The sequence below is a fragment of the Osmerus eperlanus genome, chromosome 22 (genome assembly GCF_963692335.1).
Source record: "Osmerus eperlanus chromosome 22, fOsmEpe2.1, whole genome shotgun sequence".
NCBI lineage: Eukaryota > Metazoa > Chordata > Actinopteri > Osmeriformes > Osmeridae > Osmerus > Osmerus eperlanus.
Window position 1 is genome coordinate 6991427 of NC_085039.1, and position 23386 is coordinate 7014812.

Genomic DNA, 23386 nt, shown 5'->3' on the forward strand with positions numbered 1-23386 from the left:
ATTGAGACATGGTTGAGGTGTATTTGTCTTCACAAGAATGGATGGTGGATACAAGTTCTATTCATCATTGCCCATTAAACAGAACTTTGTTATGTTTTAGTACAATATATAGTTGAGTTGTAATTGTTTACTTAGATTTGTTTAACTGTAAATGTAAGCACCTATTGTAAGTAAGGAAAGAAACTGTTCTTATGACGTGAGGTTTTGGTCTTGATGGACCGCAGTCTTCTGTGTGTCCAGGGTGGGAGGGGTCGGCCACAATCTTCCTCGCTCGCCTCAGGGTCCTCGAGGTGTGCAGGTCCTTGAGGGTAGGCATATTGATCACCTTCTCAGCAGTGCAGATGATACGCTGCTGCCACTGCCAAGGACAAGAGCAGACTGCAGCGTATCATCCGATGGATGATCTGATCATAACAGATCAGTGATGGAAGAGGTGAGGATGGACTCAATGATGGCTGTGTAGAATGCACCATAGTTGTCTTTGGCAAGTTTAATTTCTTCAGCTGCCGCATGAAGTAAATCCTCTGTTGTGCTTTCTTGGTGAGGGAGCTGATGTTCAGTTCCCACTTGAGGTCCTGGGAGAGGATAGTGCCCAGGAAGCGGAAGGACTCCACAGGGTTTACTGGGGCTGTATTCTTAGTAGTCCACAAACATCTCCACTGTCTTAAGAGCATTAGCTCTTGGTTGTTCTGGCTACACAAGGTCACCAGGTTATTTTAACTACTGATAGTGGTAGGTTATCTTGCTAACACATATCCAAAAATGCACAGTGTCCAAAACACTAAGAACATTATTCTAGTTTTCTAATACTTTACCATTGTGTTGGCCGGTAGGATTTGTAACGCAAATAGGCCTAATGTCAGTTTTCTGGTCATTTCCACAAAATTATGCATAAAGTAACTCTGCGATTGGGGCCACTATAAAATGCATTCTGAGTAAAACCTTTCACTTTGGCACCAACCTTTTAGTCCAGCATATGATCTGGACAAGTCATGGGATAAAGCCCCAGTTTATAAAAAAGTAACTTATTTGTTGCACAAATTTACCCTGTAACCAACACAGAAATGTATGATATGACTTGTGCTTGGTTTGGAAAGATGTACATTTTTTCGAACATATAGGGGTACAAATGCAATAAGAAAGATGTCAGTGTGTGACCCATGGTGTGACCAAATTTATGTTGGGGGATGGGATGACTACTGCCTCAGGGCTGTCAAGGAATTTCCTAGGAGATTAGAAACAGTAAGTCTATTGTTATTAATGCTAGTAAACAGAAAACTCTGTGAAATCAACAATGAACTGTCCAATATAATAATTGGACAGTAAATTGGACAGTAAAAATATTTATCTCGGAGACAACATTGAATGTTGATTTTTGAATGAGGAAGGTTCACACATGCGCAGTGGTTGTAGCAGTAGCACTTTGCTTCTCCCAACTGTCACTGCCGCACATGGCGCGAAAACCGGAGAAGAATGGAGGTTTCAGCTGCTCCAGAAGTTATAGGATTCAGGAATTATACTGACTGAAGAAGAGACAAAGAGATTCAGAGGTAACGTTAATGTTAAGCTGATATAGTGCGTTATATGTTTTTCACAACCTTTTTTTGTCAAAACGGAATGGACTTTTACCAAACTGAAGGCAAATTGCTAGCTGACGTTAGCATTAGCTATTTAGAGTGACTATTAGCTAGCTCAGGGGTTATAGAGCTCAGCTAGCGTTAGCTATCTAATGTCAGTTAATTAAATCTGCGATTTGCAATCCTAAAATTCGGTTAACGTTATGACCTGCATGACTAATGTGTGGCTTTGTAGACCATCTCTACTATAACGTTATGTTGATTTTATTTTTTTCCTCTTACCTCAGTATAATGTTAGCTGCTAGCTAGCTAGGTCGGTAGGAAATATTTTATGAAAAACGAAGGCACTTGTTCAATGTTAGTGTTGTACATAGTTGATAAAAGCATGTTAATTCATTAGATAATTAATTGTGGAGCTGGCAAAGTGCCGCTGTACAGAGAACTGTCTAAATAGGAGTGTTTTTATGAGTAATGTTGAGTTAGGGGAATTGTGTAGGCTAACTTAAGTTTGGTTAAGTGAAGCCCTCGTGTGTTTTTCTGTTGCTGCAGATTTACATTTTCTCACACTCTACATTGTCACCTGGAGTCAGCTCTGTAACCGTGGCCCCAAGTTTTTGTGGTGAGTATTACATGAAATTGCAATTGCCATTATTGTTGTGTGGACTGTTTATGTCAAGACCGTTGATGGAGGTTCTTTCTGTCACAGACATTCACTTGCATGTATTTCAAAACACAAAACCTACGGCGATGAAAAACAATCTGATCTCGGTAATCATGAGTTTTAGCAACGTTTTAACATGGGAGTGAACTAGTGTTGCACAGTAAACCTGTACTAAAAAGAGACACTTACATTGCTTCAGTGTTCCTGTGCATACATAGGAGACTCTGACAGAACGCCATCTCTGTAGGATTCCATCCAGTCCAGACCCGGGGTCCTGAAGTCTCGACTTTTACGATACTCAAACGATGCGATGTTAATATACCTCTCTGATCTAACGAGTCTGGCTAACTGTCGTGACCTCTCAGGTGGGCTATGGCTGCGATGGAGAGGTGGAGAGATGGTTGTTCTGCTCGGTTCTCCTGTCTCTGCACAGGAACTGCACACTCTTTTGCACTGATCGTTAAGGAGCCTAATGACGAATCATGGTCAGAATTATGTTGTCCCATGCTACACCCCTTCACCAAGTTTCATACAAATCGGGCTGGTAGTTTTTCGTAATCCTGTTCACACACATACAGACCGACATTCAAACACAGAAGGAAGACTGCCAATGGAAACTAGCCTTTTGGATATAATTGGGTGCATTTACATTTTAATGTTCATGAATGTACACTGTCCCTCTTGATCAAATAAATTGAATTGAAAAAATTGAAGAGAAAACATTACCTTTCATCCTGCAGCGGCTTTGCCTGGGTCGGAGGTCATAAACAGTGGGGCATCGGATCTATTTACGTTTTTTTTTTAAACTATTTTCGGATATGGTTTGTCCTTAATGGAAGGTAGAAATTATTAACCGGTTGTTTTCAAGCCAAGTGAAAAGATGCTGAACATATCATTAAAGAATTGTATCTTTTCTTTTGACCAGGAAATGGCTGAGACCGATTTCCTCAGTGCCATGGAGAGAACGACAGTGGGGATCTATGTTGTGAAAGACACTGCCAGCAGTGAACCCTCTGATGTCAGGATAGTCCTCAAAGGTGTGATGGTGCTTCAAGATCTTGAGAATGTAGCACTTGCTTCTGCAATGTTGTTTGGGCTCTTATGCCTTGAACATGCAGCACCCTACAAAGCTCCGCTACACCTTTGAGGCATTTCAAAAGATCATCATGGAGCCTCAGCATCAGACACTTAATAATATGAGCCTGTCAGCTGCAAAAACAGAACTTTTAGTGACACTAACTGACCATGCACAGTTGCCCTATATAACGTTGCAGCCCGGTTCACAGCAATCTTGCTCAATGCTGGACCAATTTTCATGAATTAACCACTAGATAGCCTAAATTTATATTGATTGGCTGTAAATGTAGCTGTTTTTTAAGTATGCTTGTTTTTCCACTGTCCAATTAACATTTTTATATCTATAATTTCTTTAAATTGACTGATTAATACTGTAAATGTGCTGACATTCCTTTTTGATTAAAAGTACATATTCAGTATTTATACATTGTAGTTTTTTTTTAGTTGGCACAACCACAATTCTACAGGGAATCACTGTTGGTACACAGGGCATTTTCATAAATTAACTACTAGAAAGCCTACATTTACATTGATTGGCCGTAAATGTAGCTATCTTTATGTACTAAGCTTGTTTTTCCACTGTCCAATGAACATTTTTATATCTATAAATTCTTTAAATTGACTGAGTAATACCGTAAATTTACAGACATTTGTCTTGGGTTTTATGTATTTCTTGCGTTTTTATACATTTTTTCTTAGTCATTATACAAAAAAAAAGAAGAAATTACTGTAAATAGACCGGAATGTTTAATGTAGCAACAAACAAATGCCCTAAAATTACGGAGATTAACCTTAAAGTTAGTTGTTTTTAAATGTATTTTTACATAGTATTTTTGTTTTTCTGCGGTTTAATTAACTTTTAAGAACAGTACTAAACTGTAATTTAATTCATTTTGGCTGTAGACCATGCACTGTATTTTTACAGCTTATTACATGTAATTTTGTGGTATGATTATTTACTGTAATTTTACAGAATCGGTCTGGAAACTTTGCTGCCAGTGCTTTCTCTGTTTTTTTACGTGATTTTTTTTTACAGTGTACACAAACAATGCACAGGCAAGATGAGTGCTTCTCCGGCATAATGAAATGCACTAAATGAAATAAGTGCAGGCTAGTGACCAATAGGAATAATGTGGAAGTACATTGTGCGTGTTCATGTAATTAACCTAATACTCAAACAATAAGTATGTAAAAGTAGGACATTCATAGGAGCTGTTGACAATTTACTGATTCCTAATGTGCAGGTGTTTGACTGTTATTTAGTTATGTTTTACACTTGATAAAAAAAAAAAAATGTTTTAGGGTCGGATTTGGTACAAAGGGGGGGAGGAGGAAAACAGCAACAGGTTATGGACAGAATATGTATTAATAGGTAACACTACCCTTAGGGATCAAAATGTTATGGACAATTGGGACTTTCTTTGCGTATCTTCAAGTGGTCATCTGTGTTTTTAAACCATTTTTTTATTCAATATTTATTAGTTATGAATAAAGTGCTTTAAAGGTATCCTGCTGCATTGCCCTCTTAACAGTGAAAAGGTAATTTACTCAAACAAGAACCCCACACGTGTGTGGGACAAGTACTCAAGTAATAAACCTACACTAACTCAGATACTTTAATGCCGTAGGTATTGTATAATTCAGACTGATTACAATAAAACCAAGCTTACTGTAATAAACCTTGCCTCCGCTACGGAGCGTAGATAGTCAATGGCTAGTGCGAGTACACCGCTGGACATAGGAGAGGGAACACTCAAGATACAAAAAGGTTACTGTATTTGAATTCATAGAAGAGAGCATTGAGCCAGGCACACAGATCTTCCGGCAGTAGTCAGAGCCCCGCACACAGAAACCCCCCACCGGGCCAACCTAGGTGTCTGTCACTTGGACAGCCCCTCTAATTTAAACACCCCCACGGGGCACGGCAAACGTGTCTCACCCTACACACCCACGCTACAATCCCCTTAGGGCACGGCAAGCAATGGCCACACGGTGCTATCACACTTCACCGCAACGTCACGCGTGTCTCTACTGTACGGGAGCGCCGTTGCCTCCCGCGGTACACTAGCTCGCCGCCCTATGACTAAAATGCGACCTCCCTAAAACTGGTCCTAAGCGGTTACATACAAAACAAACAAGGGATAGAGTTTAAAAACACTAGGCCTATATACTCAACTCTCCGGGGGTTCGAGACCCTCCCCTGGGGTCTGCGCTTTGTGAGGCCGCTCCAAAGACAGCAGGAGAGCCTACTCCACAGGCTGGGAGCGGACAAGGGTACGCCTATAGCCCTATCACCCTAAACCGCCAGGAACCTCGCCCTGTCTTCACGCCGGCAGCCCTAAATGGTCTGCGAACGCCGCCACCCCCCGATTGCGTACTGTGTATTTCTATTTCCGCGATATCCACCACAACGGCTCCCAGACCAACGCAACACCCTACCGATCTTCTCCCTTTTATATCCCTCTCGACACTCCCTTCAACAGGTGCAGCCACTTGTCTAATTGTCAGCGCAGCGCTTGACCGCTCCCCTAACTACCCCCGTCATTCACTACACTTACCATAAACGGATAGAGTAAAGGTTTGATGAGCTACTTTGTCTCCTCTGGTTTGTAACTGATAAACTCCAGCGTCGTGGAGTGAGATGTTTCTCACAGTGAGAGATCCGGTCTGTAAGTCCAGCTGAAGTCTGTCTGTAAACCGCTCACCTAACAAAGTGCAACGTAATTTCCCCGTATTCACCTGCAGTAACCACAATTTATATATATAATATATATATATATAATATAAATATATATAATATATTATATAAATATATATTATATATATTTTTTTCTTTACTACACTGGCATTATAGTGGAACATCGTCTAAATCATCTATGACGTAACAGAACTTTTGGCATTTAGAATCCACAGTTTTGCATTAAAAAACCTTGTTAGACATAACGTCATCTAGTTGCCTGATATAATTTCCAATTAGATAGTAAGAAAAAATGAATCAGCGTCCTTCTAGTCGTCCAAAAGCTTCCTTGTATGTTGGAGACATACACCAACATGTTACCGAGGCAATGCTCTACAACCACTTCAGTCCCGCCGGGACCATCCACTCTATCCGCGTCTGCAGAGACAGGGTCAACAAGCGCTCTCTGGGTTATGCCTATGTCAACTTCAAGAGGTCAGTGGATGCCGAGCACGCCTTAGATTTCTTGAATTTTAAACTGACTGATGGCTCTCCGATTCGTGTAACTTGGGCCCACCAGCGCGACCCGACCCTGACAAAGAGCGGTGTGGGTAAAGTCTTTATTAAGAACCTGGACACGTCAATAGATAACGAAAATCTATACGACACCTTCTCTGGCTTCGGCAAAATCTTGTCGAGCAAGATTGCATGTGGTAACAATGGCTCAAAGGGCTATGGTTTTGTTCAATTTGAGACCGCGGAGGCTGCCGAGAAATCTATAGAAAGATTGGACGGTATGCTGTTTAATGACAGAAAAGCATTTGTGGGCCGCTTCAAATCTCGCAAGGAGCGCCAAGCTGAGCGCTTTTGTTCATGCGCAAAGTTCACCAATATCTACATCAAGAACTTTGGACAGGATGTGGATGAGCAGAAGCTGACAGAGGTGTTCAGCAAGTATGGAAAGATCACGAGCGTCTGTGTCATGAAGGATGAGAATGGCAAGTCCCGAGGGTTCGGCTTTGTGAACTTTGAGAGGCACGAGGATGCGCAAAAAGCTGTGGATGACATGAAAGGAATGCAAATTAGCGGCAAGCTGATCTATGTTGGCCGCGCCCAGAAGAGGTTAGAGCGTCAGTCCAAGCTCAAGCGTTGGTTCCAGCAGAACCAGGCTCGCATGACATGCCCTTCTAAGCAGCAGGTGAGTAGAGGCTGCAGTCACATAGTAAAAAGACAGTCATTTCTAGTGCTGTTTCCAGTGCTATTTCCATGTTTTGACAATATTCAATAATGAAGTCCACATTTTGCCAACCATCAGCAGCACATGAGTGCCCAGATCCACTCCAAGACCAAAGCCCAGGTCAAGGTCCAGACCCTGACCCAGGAAAATGCCCAGGTCGAGACCCAGCCTAAGGTCCATGTCTGGACCCATCCTCAGGCCCAAGTCCAGACCCAGCGTCAGGTCCAAGTAAAGGTCCAGACCCAGTCTCAGGCCCAAGTCCAGCGGGTCCAGACCCAGCCTCAGGTCCAGATCCATACCCAGCCTCAGGTCCAGACCCTGCCTCAGGGCCAAGTCGAGCAGGACCTGACCCAGCCTCTGGTCCATCTCCTGACTAATACCCAGGTCCAGACCCTGCCTCAGGCTAATGTCCAGACCCAGCTTCAGGCCCAGATCCAGACCGGGACCCAGGTCCTGACCCATGACTTCACCCTGGCTTTGGTGTCTATGCAGCAGGTGTAAACCATACACACATTTATATCTTAAATGTGTGATACACAAGGTGGCACCAAAAACCTTGGGTGTCTACTGTATCTATCTAACTGTATGTATTTAACATAATATGTGCCCTGTCTCTTTCCAGCCTGCTGTCTACACATGGATAAGCTCTCCTGGTGTGTGTGTTGTGCCTGGAGTTTCTAACCCTAACCGACAACTGAGCATGACTGCTCTGGCCCAGCTCATGACCCTGGCTCACAACCAGACAAAGGCCCAGACCCTGATGGAGATTCAGGCCCAGTCCCAGACCAGGGCTCAAGTCCAAGTTCAGGCCCTGATTGGAATGCAGCAGGTAATTACAGTACTGGCTTTTGTAAAATGACTTTTGACATGTATTACAGTTGTATTACAGTTTCACATAGTGGCAGCACTAGGATTGTGTGTATCGTATGTAAAGGTGTATTTTAAATTGTGTGTCCCTCTGTCCTCCATTAGCCTTCTGCTTATGTGTGGGGCAAGGAGCCTCTGACAGCCTCCACACTGGCCTCCACTCCTCTGCACTACCAGAATCCTAAGCTGGGAGTGTCTCTCATCAGCATCATCCAAAAGTTTCAACCACACCTAGCTGAAAAGCTCACCGGTATGTTCCTGGAGATGGAAAATGATGAGGTGATCCACCTGCTGGGGTCTCCACAGGCTCTGCACTCTAAGATCAATCAGGCAATGGCTGCCTTTCGTGCCTCCCGGATGAATGTGGCCAAGGTTATGTCCCAGCTTAACCTCCAGACACCTGTGAGGATCACCACCCTGCACCAGGCTAGCCAGGACTTCAAATCTTCTGCAGCTGAGACCAGCCTGACGAAGCCTGTTGATGGTCTCCAGGGAGTCGTGGGAAGGGAGACCTTCTTGCAGCTGTATGGTGAGCAAATCAAGGCTGTGATGAACACTTCCGATAGGCATCAGCCTACCACTGACTTCCAGTTGCTGCTGGACATGAAAGAGACAGACAAGCAGATCATGTAAGTCACAGTCATTTACTCTTTTAGTATCATTGTATCCAAGTATTTTGTACTTATGAGCTTAGTTAACCTGATATTTGATATTAGTATTAATATTTGATATGTTCTGATGTTAATGGTAGGCCTTCTCTTCTCTTCCTCTTCTCACCCAGTGAAGACCTCAAGCCTGTCGCAGCCAGAGACCTGAGCCTGCTTCACCTGAGCAGAGAGCTTCAACCAGAAACGGCGGTTTCTTCCAAGAGCCATGTTGGCTCCATAGCTGCTCCCAGGCAGAAAGCAAAGAAGAAGGGAGGAGGATGTTTCTGTGGCCTCATGAGGGCTTTCGGGAGAGCTGTCAGGAGAGCTTTCAGGAGAGGAAGAGGAAAGAAAGTAAAACCTTTAAGTTGATCTTCACTGTTGTTATTACGTAAACATGGTTACATTCATAATAAACATACAGTGTGCATACCATGTTGGTTACCAATGGTTTCCTGGTGTTCTGAGCACATAGAACATTTTCTTTTTCTTTTTGAAGGATTGCACTGTGGGTGAGAAGACCTATGGTGGAATCTCACATGCAGAAAACATCACCTCCATGAAAGCTGTTGCATCTGCAGTGAAGAATGGAGATGCTGATCAGTTTCCCACTACTCTGTAATCCACATACATTATTAATCCTTAATTAAACATTCATTGCATTTTATTTGACTCTTGACTGTTGTTATTTTCATCTATTAACATCATACCAAAGAGATCTTTATCAAACTTCTATTTGAGAATCTTTAAACTTGTCTCATTTGCGCAATGAACTGCATTTCTAAGTAAAGCCTCTAGATGGTCCAGTTATCCCAGTTATCAGGAGGATTCTTGCAAGTGAGTTGTAATGCTCTTATGAAAGTATGTGGAAATGCCCCACAATCCCTTTGGCGATTCCTACTGCATGATGAAACTGCTATTTCTTTTCTTGGTTTAACATGTGTTGTATGTGAGGCCATAGGCAGGGGTTAATATGAGTATGGGAATTCATGACTCAGCTTTTAAGGTATCCTTTAAAATGTGTCTGACGTGTTATATTTGGGTGTTATGAGGTTGTCAATGGTCATCTGTCAGTTACCTCTCTACATTCCTTTTCAAAAGTTAATTTAATCTGAAACCTTTAACAGTTCAGCTCACACCATTGTTGGCAACTAAACCAAAGAGACTCACACTACATAAGCCCAGTAATCCATATTCTTCCTACAGTTGACCCAAAGAATGCTGCCTGTCACAACTACAGGGATGATTGTAGCATGAGCGTAGTCTGACTACGCCATCTAGTATAAAAAGTCTAGAACTTGAGAAAGGTTTGTTTTTTGTAAGGAGGGAACAGTGTGTGTGACCGAGAGGAACAGACTAAACAACAGTTTAAAAATAAGGATTTAATCAATTGATTAAGATGGTCCAAAGCTTCACAAGGCATCATTCGCCCATCCCTATATAGGCAAGACAAGTTTATTTGTATAGCACATTTCAACAACAAGGCAATTCAAAGTGCTTCACATAAAACCATTAAAAGCATCAAAACATAATGCAAAAGAAAACACGATTTAAAAACAATTAAGAACATTCAATAACACATTAAAAACATTCAAAAAGCAAGAAATAAAATAAAAGTTGCAGTGCAGTTTAAAAAATTAAATGCAGGAGTGAGATGCAGAAATTGATATTCTTTAATCTGGTTCAATTAAAGGCAACAGCGATTAGTAAAGTCTTCAATCTGGATTTAAAGGAGCTGAGGGTCTCAGCAGATCTGCAGCTTTCAGGGACCTTGTTCCAGATATGTGGTGCAGAAAAAACTGAACGCTGCTTCTCCATGTTTAGTTCTGACTCTTGGAACCCAAAGTAGACCAGTCCCAGATGACCTGAGGGGTCGGGATGGTTCATAAGGTAGCAGCAGATCACAAATGTATTTAGGCCCTCAACCATTCAGTGCTTTATAAACCAGCAGCAGGATTTTAAAGTCAATTCTTTGTTGGACAGGAAGCCAATGCAAAGACCTCAAAACTGGAGTAGAACTCAGAACTATATAGATTCCCTTTCAGCACAGTCACTTTGCAAAGTCTTTTCTAGTCTTGCTACGTGTGTATAACCTGTCACTGGCACCGTTTTGACCACATCATTGGATTATCCCTTTGTACCTTTGGAATCTGCTTATTAAAGTTCTGTTCTCCACTTGGATCTGACTCCTGGTCCCCTTCCAATTTAACAGTGACAGATATCAAAGCTGTGTGCTGCATTCGTTTTTGTTGTTGTCGAGCACAGTAGAAATCATGAAGGATCTATTTGTCTGTTTGTATATAATTTCTGTTCTGTTCTCGAGAAAACCATTAGATGAATGTTGACTCATTATGTTGTATTTGTCTCATTAGAAAAGGAATTTACAGGAAACCAAATGATGACCAAAAAGGAAGTGTATGTAAATTGTTGACCATACCAAAGTGGCATACAAAATGCATGTAATGAGAGGAGATAACATTGAACAGCAGTTCAAAATTCTAGTAGTTTTTTTCCTTTTGTTTTTTTTAGAAAAGCATTTAGAAAAAACTTCATTCAGCAACTCAACTCTTCAGAATTTAAGAGCTAGCAGGGTGTCTCCTTGCCTACAGCATTACTGGTCATCAGATGACAGACTTGGCAGAACTGTCATGTTCCGTGGAGGTTCCCTCTCCATCACAACCTCTCTGTGAGACACAACAACGTGAACTCTTGCTTACTAGAACACATGCAGACCTTCAGCAATCAACGGTGCCATCAATACAAGTATATACTAGAATGATTGTCAAATAATATTCAACTTGGTTCTATTGGTTGAATATTTTACCATATTATACCTTAAACTTCCTGTATGCCACAGCCACAGCACCCCGGTCCCTAGTGTGATTGCGAAAGTTGGTGGTTGTAGGCAGACCTGAAGAAACACATACACACACAACCATGGAGTTTTACTAGTGTTTCCAGGTTTTGTGGTCAAAAGTGAGTGCTAAATGGTTGTCTTTCTCACAAGGCGTTTTTATAACCAACAGTTAACAGACCGGCAGACATGACAGTGTACTATAATGTTTATAATTTGTGTAATAAAGTGCATCAGAGATGTTACTATGAAAACTGAGGATTCAGAGTCTCCATGTTTAGTTGTTTGTCATCTGCTTCTCTTGACATGGAGAGAAACAGCCACTGACCTGGGCACAGCTCTGTCTTGTGGAGTTTGGCTGTCTGGTTACTGATGGGGTTTTCAGCCACACAGCTGTAGGTGTCTCCATCCTGGTCCTTCATCTCCAGATGGAGAGAGATGTTGGAGGAGAGATCAGGACTGCTGGTCTGGTTAAGTCTCTCCTCTCCTTTGTACAAGGTTAGGGTCACATCTCTCCCGTTCTTCACAGAACACTCCACCATACAAGAGATGTTGTTGGCTGACAGACAGAGGTATGAGTAACTGATGGCAGGACCGGACACCATGTCTGAAAATTTTCATTCAAATGAGTGCCAGTTAGTGTGCCAGTTATTTCCACTAGGAGGTGATATTATCCTACAGCTTTGAGTCAAATTAAAGCGAAACGTACACAAAAAATGCACAGGCAAGATGAGTGCTTCTCCGGCATAATGAAATGCACTACATGAAATAAGTGCAGGCTAGTGAGCAATAGGAATAATGTGGAAGTACATTGTGCGTGTTCATGTAATTAACCTAATACTCAAACAATAAGTATGTAAAAGTAGGACATTCATAGGAGCTGTTGACAATTTACTGATTCCTAATGTGCATGTGTTTGACTGTTATTTAGTTATGTTTTACACTTATGTTTTACACAAAAAATGTTTTAGGGTCGGATTTGGTACAAAGGGGGGAGGAGGAAAACAGCAACAGGTTATGGACAGAATATGTAGCAATAGGTAACACCACCCTTAGGGATCAAAATGTTATGGACAATTGGGACTTTCTTTGCGTATCTTCAAGTGGTCATCTGTCTGTTTTTAACCCATTTTTTTATTCAATATTTATTAGTTATGAATAAAGTGCTTTAAAGGTATCCTGCTGCATTGCCCTCTTAACAGTGAAAAGGTAATTTACTCAAACAAGAACCCCACACGTGTGTGGGACAAGTACTCAAGTTATAAACCTACTCTCAAACTCAGATACTTTAATGCCGTAGGTATTGTATAATTCAGACTGATTACAATTAAACCAAGCTTACCGTAAACGGATAGAGTAAAGGTTTGATGAGCCACTTTGTCTCCTCTGGTCTGTAACTCATAAACTCCAGCGTCGTGGAGTGAGATGTTTCTCACAGTGAGAGATCCGGTCTGTAAGTCCAGCTGAAGTCTGTCTGTAAACCGCTCATCTAACAAAGTGCAACGTAATTTCCCCGGATTCACCTGCAGTAACCACAATTTATTGTAGATCCATCCGTCGTCAGGCTGGAGTCCAGCTACATGTGTTTCCAGAGTGACAGTCTTTCCCTTTTGCACACTGAGTTGAGTCAGTTGAGCCTGGGATTCCCAATCAAGCATACCTGAAGATAGAAATTGAGTTATGGACAGTTCATTGCAGAGCATTGGGACAAATCAATTCAGAGTGGCCTAAATAACACAAAGCATAAGAAAAAAAATAGGCTGACGTGCATGCAGCCACGATATTTTGTTTATAGTAGAAGGCGCTGTTATCATCAACGCAGCCACAGACAGCGTCGATGCTGCATATGGAAACCATGTTGCCGACCCTGGGGCAACATGGGGAGAAACCCCTGCTGCCATCGCTGCGCCAACAACGGTTGGTTGGCACACAGCATTCTTTGGTCCTTTTGAAAGTCACAGAAACAAAATTGTAACATCAAAATGTTTGCTTTCTTGACCTGCACTCATCTGCTATGTTAAAACATCTGAAAGTCACAAATTTTCAGATGTTTCACTTTTTTTTTTTCACTTTTTTTCACTTTTATAGTATCAAAAGTAAAAAAGTGGTCTGTGGACGAAATGTGTTATAAAATGGCACAACATTACTGTAATTATACATTTAAACCTATTTGATTATAGCTTAGACCCTAATGTTTCTTTTGCTGCTGGTTAGAATATTCTAAAATAAATGATGCCAGAGAAATATGGCAGATGTTGGCCGGATGTGTAGAAGTTACGTTGACAAGATGGAGTATGGAGAGCATTTGCCAATTGGCAAAACGTCGCTGAGAGGTCGGCATTTTAACGAAACTGTCTTCCAGACAAATATAGATTTGCCACGACCTGTCTGGGGTCTGCACTGGCATGGATGCACAGCAGTCACATAGAGGGTGTTGTGATTCACAAAGCCACATGCTTACCATGCTCCTCTGGGTTGGAAACAAGAACCCACGAACCATCGAAAAAAACGATTTCTGATAGACATACCTTGGAATACTGACCTTGTTTTTGCCCCCAACCTCGTCTCTGTTCTACCTGTATTATATATATATATATAACACATCCTGGGAAAAGGGAACTGGAAAGACAGAAGCATGTGTGTGAAGAAGCAAGGAGAAGTAGCTTCTAACTCTAAAATATATATATATATATAGTGGGTCACATCTCTCCCGTTCTTCACAGAACACTCCACCGTACAAGAAACGTTGTTAGCTGACAACGTTTCTTGAGGGAGGAGTGACTGATGGCAGGACCGGACACCATGTGTGAAAATATTCATTCAAATGAGTGCCAGCTAGTGTGCCAGTTATTTCCACTAGGAGGTGATATTGTCCAAGCATTAGCCTACAGTTTTGAGTCATATTAAAGCGAAATGTCCACAAACAATGCACAGGCAAGATGAGTGCTTCTCTGGCATAGTGAAATGCATTGCAGGAAATAAGTGCAGGCTAGTGAGCAATAGGAATAGTGTGGAAGTACATTGTGCGTGTTTATGTAATTAACCTAATACTGAGTTGTGTTGGGGCACGTATTTTGCCCCAACAAATTATTTATCATGCCCTCCCCCGCTCACGCCCTCCCCCGCTCACGCCCTCCCCCGCTCACGCCCTCCCCCGCTCACGCCCTCCCCCGCTCACGCCCTTCCCCGCTCACCCCTGCTCACCCCCTTCCCCGCTCGCTCCCTCCCCCGCTCATGCCCTCCCCCGCTCACGCCCTCCCCCCCAAAAAAAGCCCAAATGAATGCTATTTTTTTGGGGGGGGAATCATGTGCATGCAGCGAGGATCGTATCTTTAAAAAGTTATTCAAATGTTTACTTCTCCCCCGTCCTGTAGCCTAGCCTACAAAGCAGGCTACGGTCCGCTACACTATAGTTCAACGTAGAATAGACCTACTCATCAACGATAATCAATCAATTTGTAAATCATGTTTTACCATTCATAACCCATACATTGATCATCCAGATAGTATTGTCCATTCAGTTAATAGTGTGCTTTTTTGCATGACTTGCCAGTCTGAAGAATTGTGTTATCTTCAAGTTTGAAGTTCGAAGTAGTGCTGTGACAAGAGGCATACTCCGCAGGACTGTGGTGAGAGAGGAGTCTCGTAGGAAGGCTGGCACAGGTGCGATAGTCGTCAAATGAGGAACTTGTAATGGCCACAGTAACCCTCATGGGATGTGTGTGTGAGAGAGATAACTAGCATGAGACCTGGTCAAACAGCAAGAGTGTCGGATTTCCTCAAATTAAGCCTTCTGGATGTGTTAGGAGGCAAACTCTGTTGTGTGACGATTATAGGAGCAAAGTATAAATGAAAAACACTAGGTAGTCCTTAAGCTAAAATGTCGACAACTTGAAGAAAAGTATGGATGGAACTTTTTTTCTCAGAGAGTCTGTATAAACCCATATGAGAATGTAAGAACAAACACACAAAATACAATCTGTAAAAATAGCCTATTTAAAAAAGTCGACATTCATCAGATTATTTCAATAATAACCATTAACGTGCACGTTTTATTGCCCCCAAAATTAAAATGGCAAAAACTTGAAGAAAAGTCTATACCCGTTCCTGGAGATGGAAAATGATGAGGTGATCCACCTGCTGGGGTCTCCACTAGCTCTGCACTCTCAGATCAATTAGGCAATGGCTGCTCTCCGTGCCTCCCAGATGAATGTGACCAAGGTTATGTCCCATAAATACATTTCAAGCCTTTTTCCTTTACATACTTGCAGGGTTGGATCAGATTACTTGAAGAATACTACTTGACCTAGTCAATTACTGAATACATTTAAATGCACATTTAGTCATTTAGCAGACACTCTTATCCAGAGCGACTTACAGTAAATACAGGGACATTCCCTCGAGGCAAGTAGGGTGAAGTGCCTTGCCCAAGTACACAACGTCATTTTGCATGGTCGGGAACCAAACCAGCAACCTTCTGATTAATAGCCCGATTCCCTAACCGCTCAGCCATCTGATTTCACCGGACACCACTGGTTAATAGCATTGGCTATCATTGTAGGATATTTTCCAAGACAGAAGAGTCAAGATGGCGTGAGAGGTTTATTCAGCAATGTTCTGTTGGTACAGGAAGAGACAAAAAGCTACAAAAAGCTACAAAAAGATGCAACACTTTATATAGTCTAAATTAGGAAAATCCCCCTCCCTTCATAAAGCGGTTTCTCAATGTTTTCCCAAACCTTGCCCAGAGTCAATGAGGCTGCCATGTGTACACACTCGATATCTGTCTACGGTCAACCTGACCTGTTCCACTTGGTTCCGCTTTGCTCCCACGATGGGCAGAGGTTCAGGGAACACCTGCACACCCAGACGCTTGGCCTTCAATCCTACATGTTCTCAACTGATGACCTTGGCTGTCCTCCTTGTTTTCTGTTCTCTCATACATTGTTGTGGCTCCTTTCTCCATAACAACTCCTTCTAGGGCGAGAAAACACGTAACAACCTTGAAGCTAATGAGGCGTCCCCCTAGGCCCCCCTTACACACTTGAGAATGGGTGAGAACTGTTCCCCATCCTTCTACTCTGTCCCAGCCATTAACTTTTGCCTACGATATCATGAAACCAGTTAAAAAAGGCAATTTTAAAGACGGGATCAAAATGTCATGAAGTAATCCTTGACAATGTAACTTTAAATCTAATGGTTATTTTTAATGTAATCTTGTCCAATTACACACACGTGCATGGGTGTGTGCCTGAACAACATTTTAAACAAAAAAAATTGGCTTACCCATTCTTTTGAATGACCGGTCATTTACGACCGGGAACAACACAGGTATAAAATAAAGCATAGAATAAAACGCCCACATTTTTATGAACTTCTGGAAAAAATGTTTTGGCTGTTTAGATAGGCCTACCCTGTGTGGAGAAAGTCATGAAACCTTATGTCAATCAGAATACATTTTAAAAAATGAGAGAGAAAATTGTAAATTGGTCACTTTTGACCGGGACACAACAGGAGGGCTAGACTTGTAATTTTTATAATAGTATACTTTAATGCTTGAATTTTGAAGTTAACAAGTTTCATTAGTCTCATGATAGACAGGAGGTAACATCACAGCCAGCTATAGCCAATACAAAGGGCTACTGTCAGTCCATACGCCTTCCAGCTCACAGCCATCTCGAGTCGCTGCCCGGAAAGTGCCAGACGCACTGTGTTCACACTGTGAGTATTTACTTCGTTGCTCAGGGTTGATCCAGGATCCGAAGAGGACAGAGCCATGGTCGTGACTGCGTCCTGGACAGTGTTATCATGCACTGCCGATGGGGTTTCATGATTTTGGAAAAAATGCTCTCTCCCAGGTATCCCCCTGTAGTTATTCGTGGGCGTGGCAGGTGAATTCCTCACACATCTCAACACGAAAGCGGTTCCGCTGGCGTCTGATTGGAAAGTCAGACGAATGCATCCAAATGTCAAAGTCCAGTCGACTGATGTGGACTGCTCGTCCTGTAGTTCGTCAGACAACACGGGTTCCATTACAGGAAAATTGATCGTTCCGCCTTTTAATTGGAGACTTGTGCGAGGTTTACAACAGCCTTGAGGCGCGTCTTCTGCCTTCGGAGCTGAGGAGGACGCCATATATACAAACTTTGGTTGGACAATTCAGCCGAGGTTGGATACACATTGTTGCATAAAAAAAATGAATAAACATAAAGCATGGTTGGATAAACCAGCTTTGTTGGATGTTCTGAACAGTCATACCTAGACATAACAATGTTCGGACAATTCAGCCGTGGTTGAAATGTGATTTAAAGATTCTGTTGTCAGCCGAAGTCTAACCCTGTAACATGTAAATGTTGCAATTTTGAGGAGTAATCCGCCATTGTCAGGATGCCATTATGCACGCAGCTAGGGGTTCATATGTAGGCCTACTTCGTTCATTTTCTTCAACATTTTTCGCACATGTTTTTGCTCATTTTGTGCGGGTGATAGTCTTCATACAGTTTTAAAAGCTTTTTATTTCTGATTGCGACTCCAAGCATGTTATAAGGTAGGCCCGATTGTGCCGATGTTTAAATGGTAACCTTTTTAGTCTTCATACCACTATACAACTTTCTTTTTACAATAAAAGTTTTAAAAGCTTTTTATTTCTGATTGCGACTCCAAGCATGTTATAAGGTAGGCCCGATTGTGCCGATGTTTAAATGGTAACTTTTTTAAATATTCTGTTCACACAACAATGTTTGCATCCTACCAATTCCAGGAGGCCTAATTTGAGGAATAACGTGTGCGTATTGGCATGTATGAGGTACTGGTACTGGAGAAATTTCTACGGAAGCACAATTTCTCTTTTAGAAGATTTGTTTATTGTTAATTTAAACATGCAGTCTGTGTGTTATGCGGTGTTCCTAAGCAAAAGTTCAGAGGTCCTCTCTCCTCGGTGGTTGGAGACTGAATGAGTCATGTAGAAGCCTACAAAAAAAATGGGAGGCCCTAAAACGCTTCGAAATTGTTCAGACAACACGGGGGAGATGGATGGGGATGGCAGCAGCTCAATGATATCTTACAACAGGGAGTGAGTGAAGTCGTATCGTTGAGGCATTTTGATGCCGCCTCATCGGACGTTGTAACTTTCGCAGGGTATCACAGAGCTCTGGATAAGAGAGTCTGCTAAATGACTAAATGAATGAGGTGCGCTGGCCGGTGCCATGGCTGAACTAGGCTTCGGTCATTTTCTTCAGCGTTTTACGCACATAATGTTTTCGCTTATTTTGTGCGGGTGACAACCGATTTGTTCCTGGCACAATACAACTTTCATTTTACAATTTTTAGTTTTAAAGTTTATATTTTTGATCGCGACTCCAAGAATGTTGTCAGACAAGTATAGCCACACAGCCCTAGATTCAGGTTGCTAAATTGTGCCTATGTGTAAATGGCAAGCTTTTTGACAATTCTCGTCAGATAACAAGGTAATTGCATCATACCAATTCCAGGAGGCCTAATTTGAGGATTAACTTGTGCGTATGGGCATGTATCAGTTACTGGTACTGGAGAGATTTTCACGGAAGCACAATTTTTCTTTTAAAACATGTTCTATTGTTAATTTCTGTAGGTTAGGCTGTGTGTGTTAAGAAGTGTTCCTGAGCGAAAGTTCAGAGGACTTCACTCATCGGTGGTTGGAGACTGAATGAGTCAGATGTCATGTAGTACAAACAAATGGGAGGTGCTAAAGCGCATCACAGTCAGCTATAACCAATCCGAAGGGCCACTGTCAGTCCGTTACGCCTTCCAGTCTTGTAGGCTATATAAGTCTATGCTTCCAGCTCACAGCCACTTCGAGTCGCCGCCGGGATAGTGCAAAGAAGAAACCGAAGAGGATCCGAAGAGGCTGGGAAACCGAAGAGAAAATCGAAGAGAGAAACCAAGGAGGAAATCGAGGAGGATCCGAAGAGGAGGTGGCTCTAAAAAAGTGCACGACTATCAACTCGCTACGGCTCGCTGTCCCATTCGTTTCAATTGAGCTGTGTGGCTGGGAAAAAAGCTCCTTCCCCCAGGTGATAAGAACTTTCGTTTGACAATTCTCTCCAAGTCGGGAGGAAATGTCCTCTGTAAATGGAGGACTCGCCAAGGTCTCGTCCTGGACAGGAGAGGGGGAGGGAATCTGACGGACGGAGAGGGAGAGGGGGAGGGAATCTGACGGACGGAGAGGGAGAGGGGGAGGGAATCTTGTTCAGTTGGGCTTGTGCCTTCAAAATATCTCTGGATGCAAAAGCCAAAATATCTCTGGATGCAATAGCCAAATAATAAAATATCCATGAAACCCAAACAACAATTCACACACGTAGGTTGTCTAGACTTGTAATATTTACACTTTATTACTTGATTTTTGAAGTTAACATGTTTCATTTGTCTCATTATAGACAGGAGGTGGCATCGCAGCCAGCTATAACCAATTGAGCTGTGTGGCTGGGAAAAAATGGACATCATTCGTGTCAATAGAGCTAGAAACCTAGGTTGCTGGGAAACAGTGCACACGGTGTACGCCTATCAACTCGCCATGATGCTGCCGGCCAGAACCGTGGCATGGGTTGTCCCAATTGTGCGACCGCACATGGCCTCGCGCCTGCCTGGTTTGCAATCACAAAGTTTTTTTTTTTTTTTCTACTTTCAATATTTTTTTATTCCTGTTCTTGACTCGATGTGCTCTAAAATGAAATAGAAATAGAAATGAGCTAGAAACCAACAGGTGGCTGGGAAAAAGTGCACACAGTGTACGCCTATTAAATCGCTATGACGCTGCCCGCTGTCCGATTAGTTTCAATTGAGCTGTGTGGCTGGGAAAAAGAGGACATCATTCGTGTCAATGGAGCTGGAAACCTACAGGTAGGTGGCTGGGAAAATAACGTGTACGCCTATCAACTCGCTACGACGCTGCCCACTGTCCGATTACATTTACATTTTACATTTAGTCATTTAGCAGACGCTCTTATCCAGAGCGACTTACAGTAAGTACAGGGACATTCTCCCCGAGGCAAGTAGGGTGAAGTGCCTTGCCCAAGGACACAACGTAACGTGGCACGGCCGGGAATCGAACTGGCAACCTTCAGATTACTAGCCCGCTTCCCTCACCGCTCAGCCACCTGACGCCCCGATTAGTTTCAATTGAGCTGTGTGGCTGGGAAAAAGAGGACATCATTCGTGTCAATGGAGCTGGAAATCTACAGGTGGCTGGGAAAATAATGTGTACGCCTATCAACTCGCTACGACGCTGCCCACTGTCCGATTAGTTTCAATTGAGCTGTGAGGCTGGGGAAAAGTGGACATCATTCGTGTCAATAGAGCAAGAAACCTAGGTTGCTGGGAAACATTGCACACAGTGTACGCCTATCAACTCGCCATGATGCTGCCCGCCAGAACCGTGGCATGGGTTGTCCCAACTGTGCGACCGCACAAGGCCTCGCGTCACTGGTGGCCTCGCGCCTGCCTGGTTTGCGATCACAAAGTTTTTTTGTTTTTTTTCTACTTTCAATATTTTTTTATTCCTGTTTTTGACTCGATGTGCTCTAAAATGAAATAGAAATGAGCTAGAAACCAACATGTGACTTGCCTGGTTTGCATTCACAAAGTTCTTCTTTTCTACTTTCAATATTTTTTTATTCCTGTTCTTGACTCCATGTGCTCTAAAATTAAATAGAAATAGAAATGAGCTAGAAACCAACAGGTGGCCTGCCTGGTTTGCAATCACAAAGTTTTTTGTAGTTTTTTTTCTACTTTCAATATTTTTTTATTCCTGTTTTTGACTCGATGTGCTCTAAAATGAAATAGAAATAGAAATGAGCTAGAAACCAACAGGTGGCTTGGCTGGTTTGCAAGTGGACATCATTCGTGTCAATAGAGCAAGACACCTAGGTTGCTGGGAAACAGTGCACACAGTGCACGCCTAACAACTCTTCACAACGCTGCCCGCTGTCCCATTTGTTTCAAAGGAGATAGAAACATATTGTTTGAGGCGAGAGAGAGCCCCGACTTGCAGGCTAGGCTATGTGTGCAGTTTTCCTAAGCGAGCAAGTGCAGAGGTCCTCTCTCCTCGGTGGTTGGAGACTGAATGAGTCAGATGTCATTTAGTACCAAAAAATGGGAAGTGTTCAAGCGCTCCGAAATTGTTCAGATAACAAGGGGTAGAAGGGGTTGGCAGTTTGCGAGCTGAGAGGAGGGAGCTGAGAGAGAGTGCGCGAGCTGAGAGGAGGGAGCTGAGAGAGTTCGATCTCATACATGTCGAAGTCGTATACAATATGCCGCCTTATCGGACATTTAGGCTACATTACATTTAGGCTAATCATTTAGCATTTAGCAGACGCTCTTATCCAGAGCGACTTACAGTAAGTTAGGGGTATCAGTTAGCCTGCGAAAGATACCACGTCCGATAACACAGGTGTAGTTGAGGTGGCGTAATCAGGTGCGCTGCCAGGGTGCCATGGCTGAAGTAGAATTCGTTCATTTTCTTCAGCATTTTGCGCACATAATGTTTTCGCTCATTTTGTGCGGTTGACAACCGATTTTGCATGGCACTATACAACTTTCATTTTACAATTTGAGTTTTTATTTTTGATCGCGACTCCAAGAATGTTAAACCGTTCTGACAAGGAAATATCCACACAGTCCTATATTGTGCCTATATGCGTAAATGGCAAGCTTTTTTGGACAATTCTCGTCACATAACCAGGTTTGCATCATACCAATTCCAGGAGGCCTAATTTGAGGAATAACTTGTTCGTATTGGCGTGTATGTTTTCTCTTTTTGTTGTTTATATTATTGATGGTGAATAACAACAACAAATAATTACACTCAAGGACGTTACATCAATACACGTATTTACATGAGCTTTTACTCAAGAGCAAAATACATAATTAAACCTGACTATAACCTTTCTCGTTGGCCCTACTATGGAATTATTTGAAGATACAAGCTTGCACGTGAACACTAATCTAACTACAAATGCCAACGCCTTGATGTCCAGTACAGTCTAAATCAAATTCGTCCAGACATAAAACGGTTTGCAGACACAGCTGCCAGAATCTATGTTTAGATTTAGGTGTCTTATCTAAATCATGGATCATTTTATTTAGGTTTGAAATAAAACACATAGGCTAACCCTTGTTTCATAGTGGGAGCCAATTCTCCTTGAACAATGCATTCCCCAAGGGCCTCACTGGGATTATAATAAAGTCCTTAATGTAATCCCAGAAAGCTTGATACAATTCAAATATATATATATATATATATATATATATATTCTTTTTTTTGAGAAAGCAAATTAAACTAAACAGTTTAATATAAATAAGTCTGGTATAGGTTATACCCTTATCAAGCAGAACTCTGGAGCGATGCGTTTTGGTATGAAACTGAATTTAGAACATTTGGCTGATAAGGCAGCTTATAGCGAAGTGCTTCACAAGTCGTTAATTGCCGGCATATCTACGAGGGCTGGTGAAGTCTCTCACTTTGCGTACGATGGAAACCAAGTGGATGGTTGCGTCACTCGTTTCGTTTAAAAAATGTTATGCACAAACCTCCGACGGGTCATTAGCGCAGAAAATGTGCGATTGTCTATTCATTTATTTAAAAACGTAAGATTAATTTGAATATAAACCATCGATCCTAGAGATTGCAGGTGGCCTATTGTCCTCCTCCACCCACATAATGTTTTGTTGTTGACAAATTCAAGCCATTTCGCTCTGGATCTGGAAAGGGTTAAACAAGATAAACATTCAACAACAATATTTAAAAAATATTA

General features: G+C 42.2%; 1 protein-coding gene and 1 long non-coding RNA gene across 2 annotated transcripts; both read left to right on the plus strand.

The window, feature by feature from the left end:
• Nucleotides 1–534: 534 nt before the first annotated feature.
• LOC134008540 (uncharacterized) lies at nucleotides 535–3734 on the plus strand. The gene is made up of 3 exons (XR_009928142.1): nucleotides 535–1550; nucleotides 2127–2196; nucleotides 3164–3734. It is a non-coding gene; the product is annotated as an uncharacterized LOC134008540 (long non-coding RNA).
• Nucleotides 3735–6305: 2571 nt separating this feature from the next.
• On the plus strand, nucleotides 6306–7730 carry LOC134009154 (polyadenylate-binding protein 1-like). Its single transcript, XM_062448880.1, has 2 exons — nucleotides 6306–7190; nucleotides 7308–7730. Exons 1-2 carry the CDS (start codon nucleotides 6306–6308, stop codon nucleotides 7728–7730), a joined length of 1308 nt encoding a protein of 435 aa, XP_062304864.1.
• Nucleotides 7731–23386: the final 15656 nt, after the last annotated feature.

Bases quoted from the DNA above. Each gene is read 5' to 3' on its own strand.
- LOC134009154 (XM_062448880.1), top strand. From the start codon at position 6,306: ATGAATCAGCGTCCTTCTAGTCGTCCAAAAGCTTCCTTGTATGTTGGA. The intron at 7,191-7,307 runs GTGAGTAGAGGC...GCCAACCATCAG, and splicing joins CATGCCCTTCTAAGCAGCAG to CAGCACATGAGTGCCCAGAT.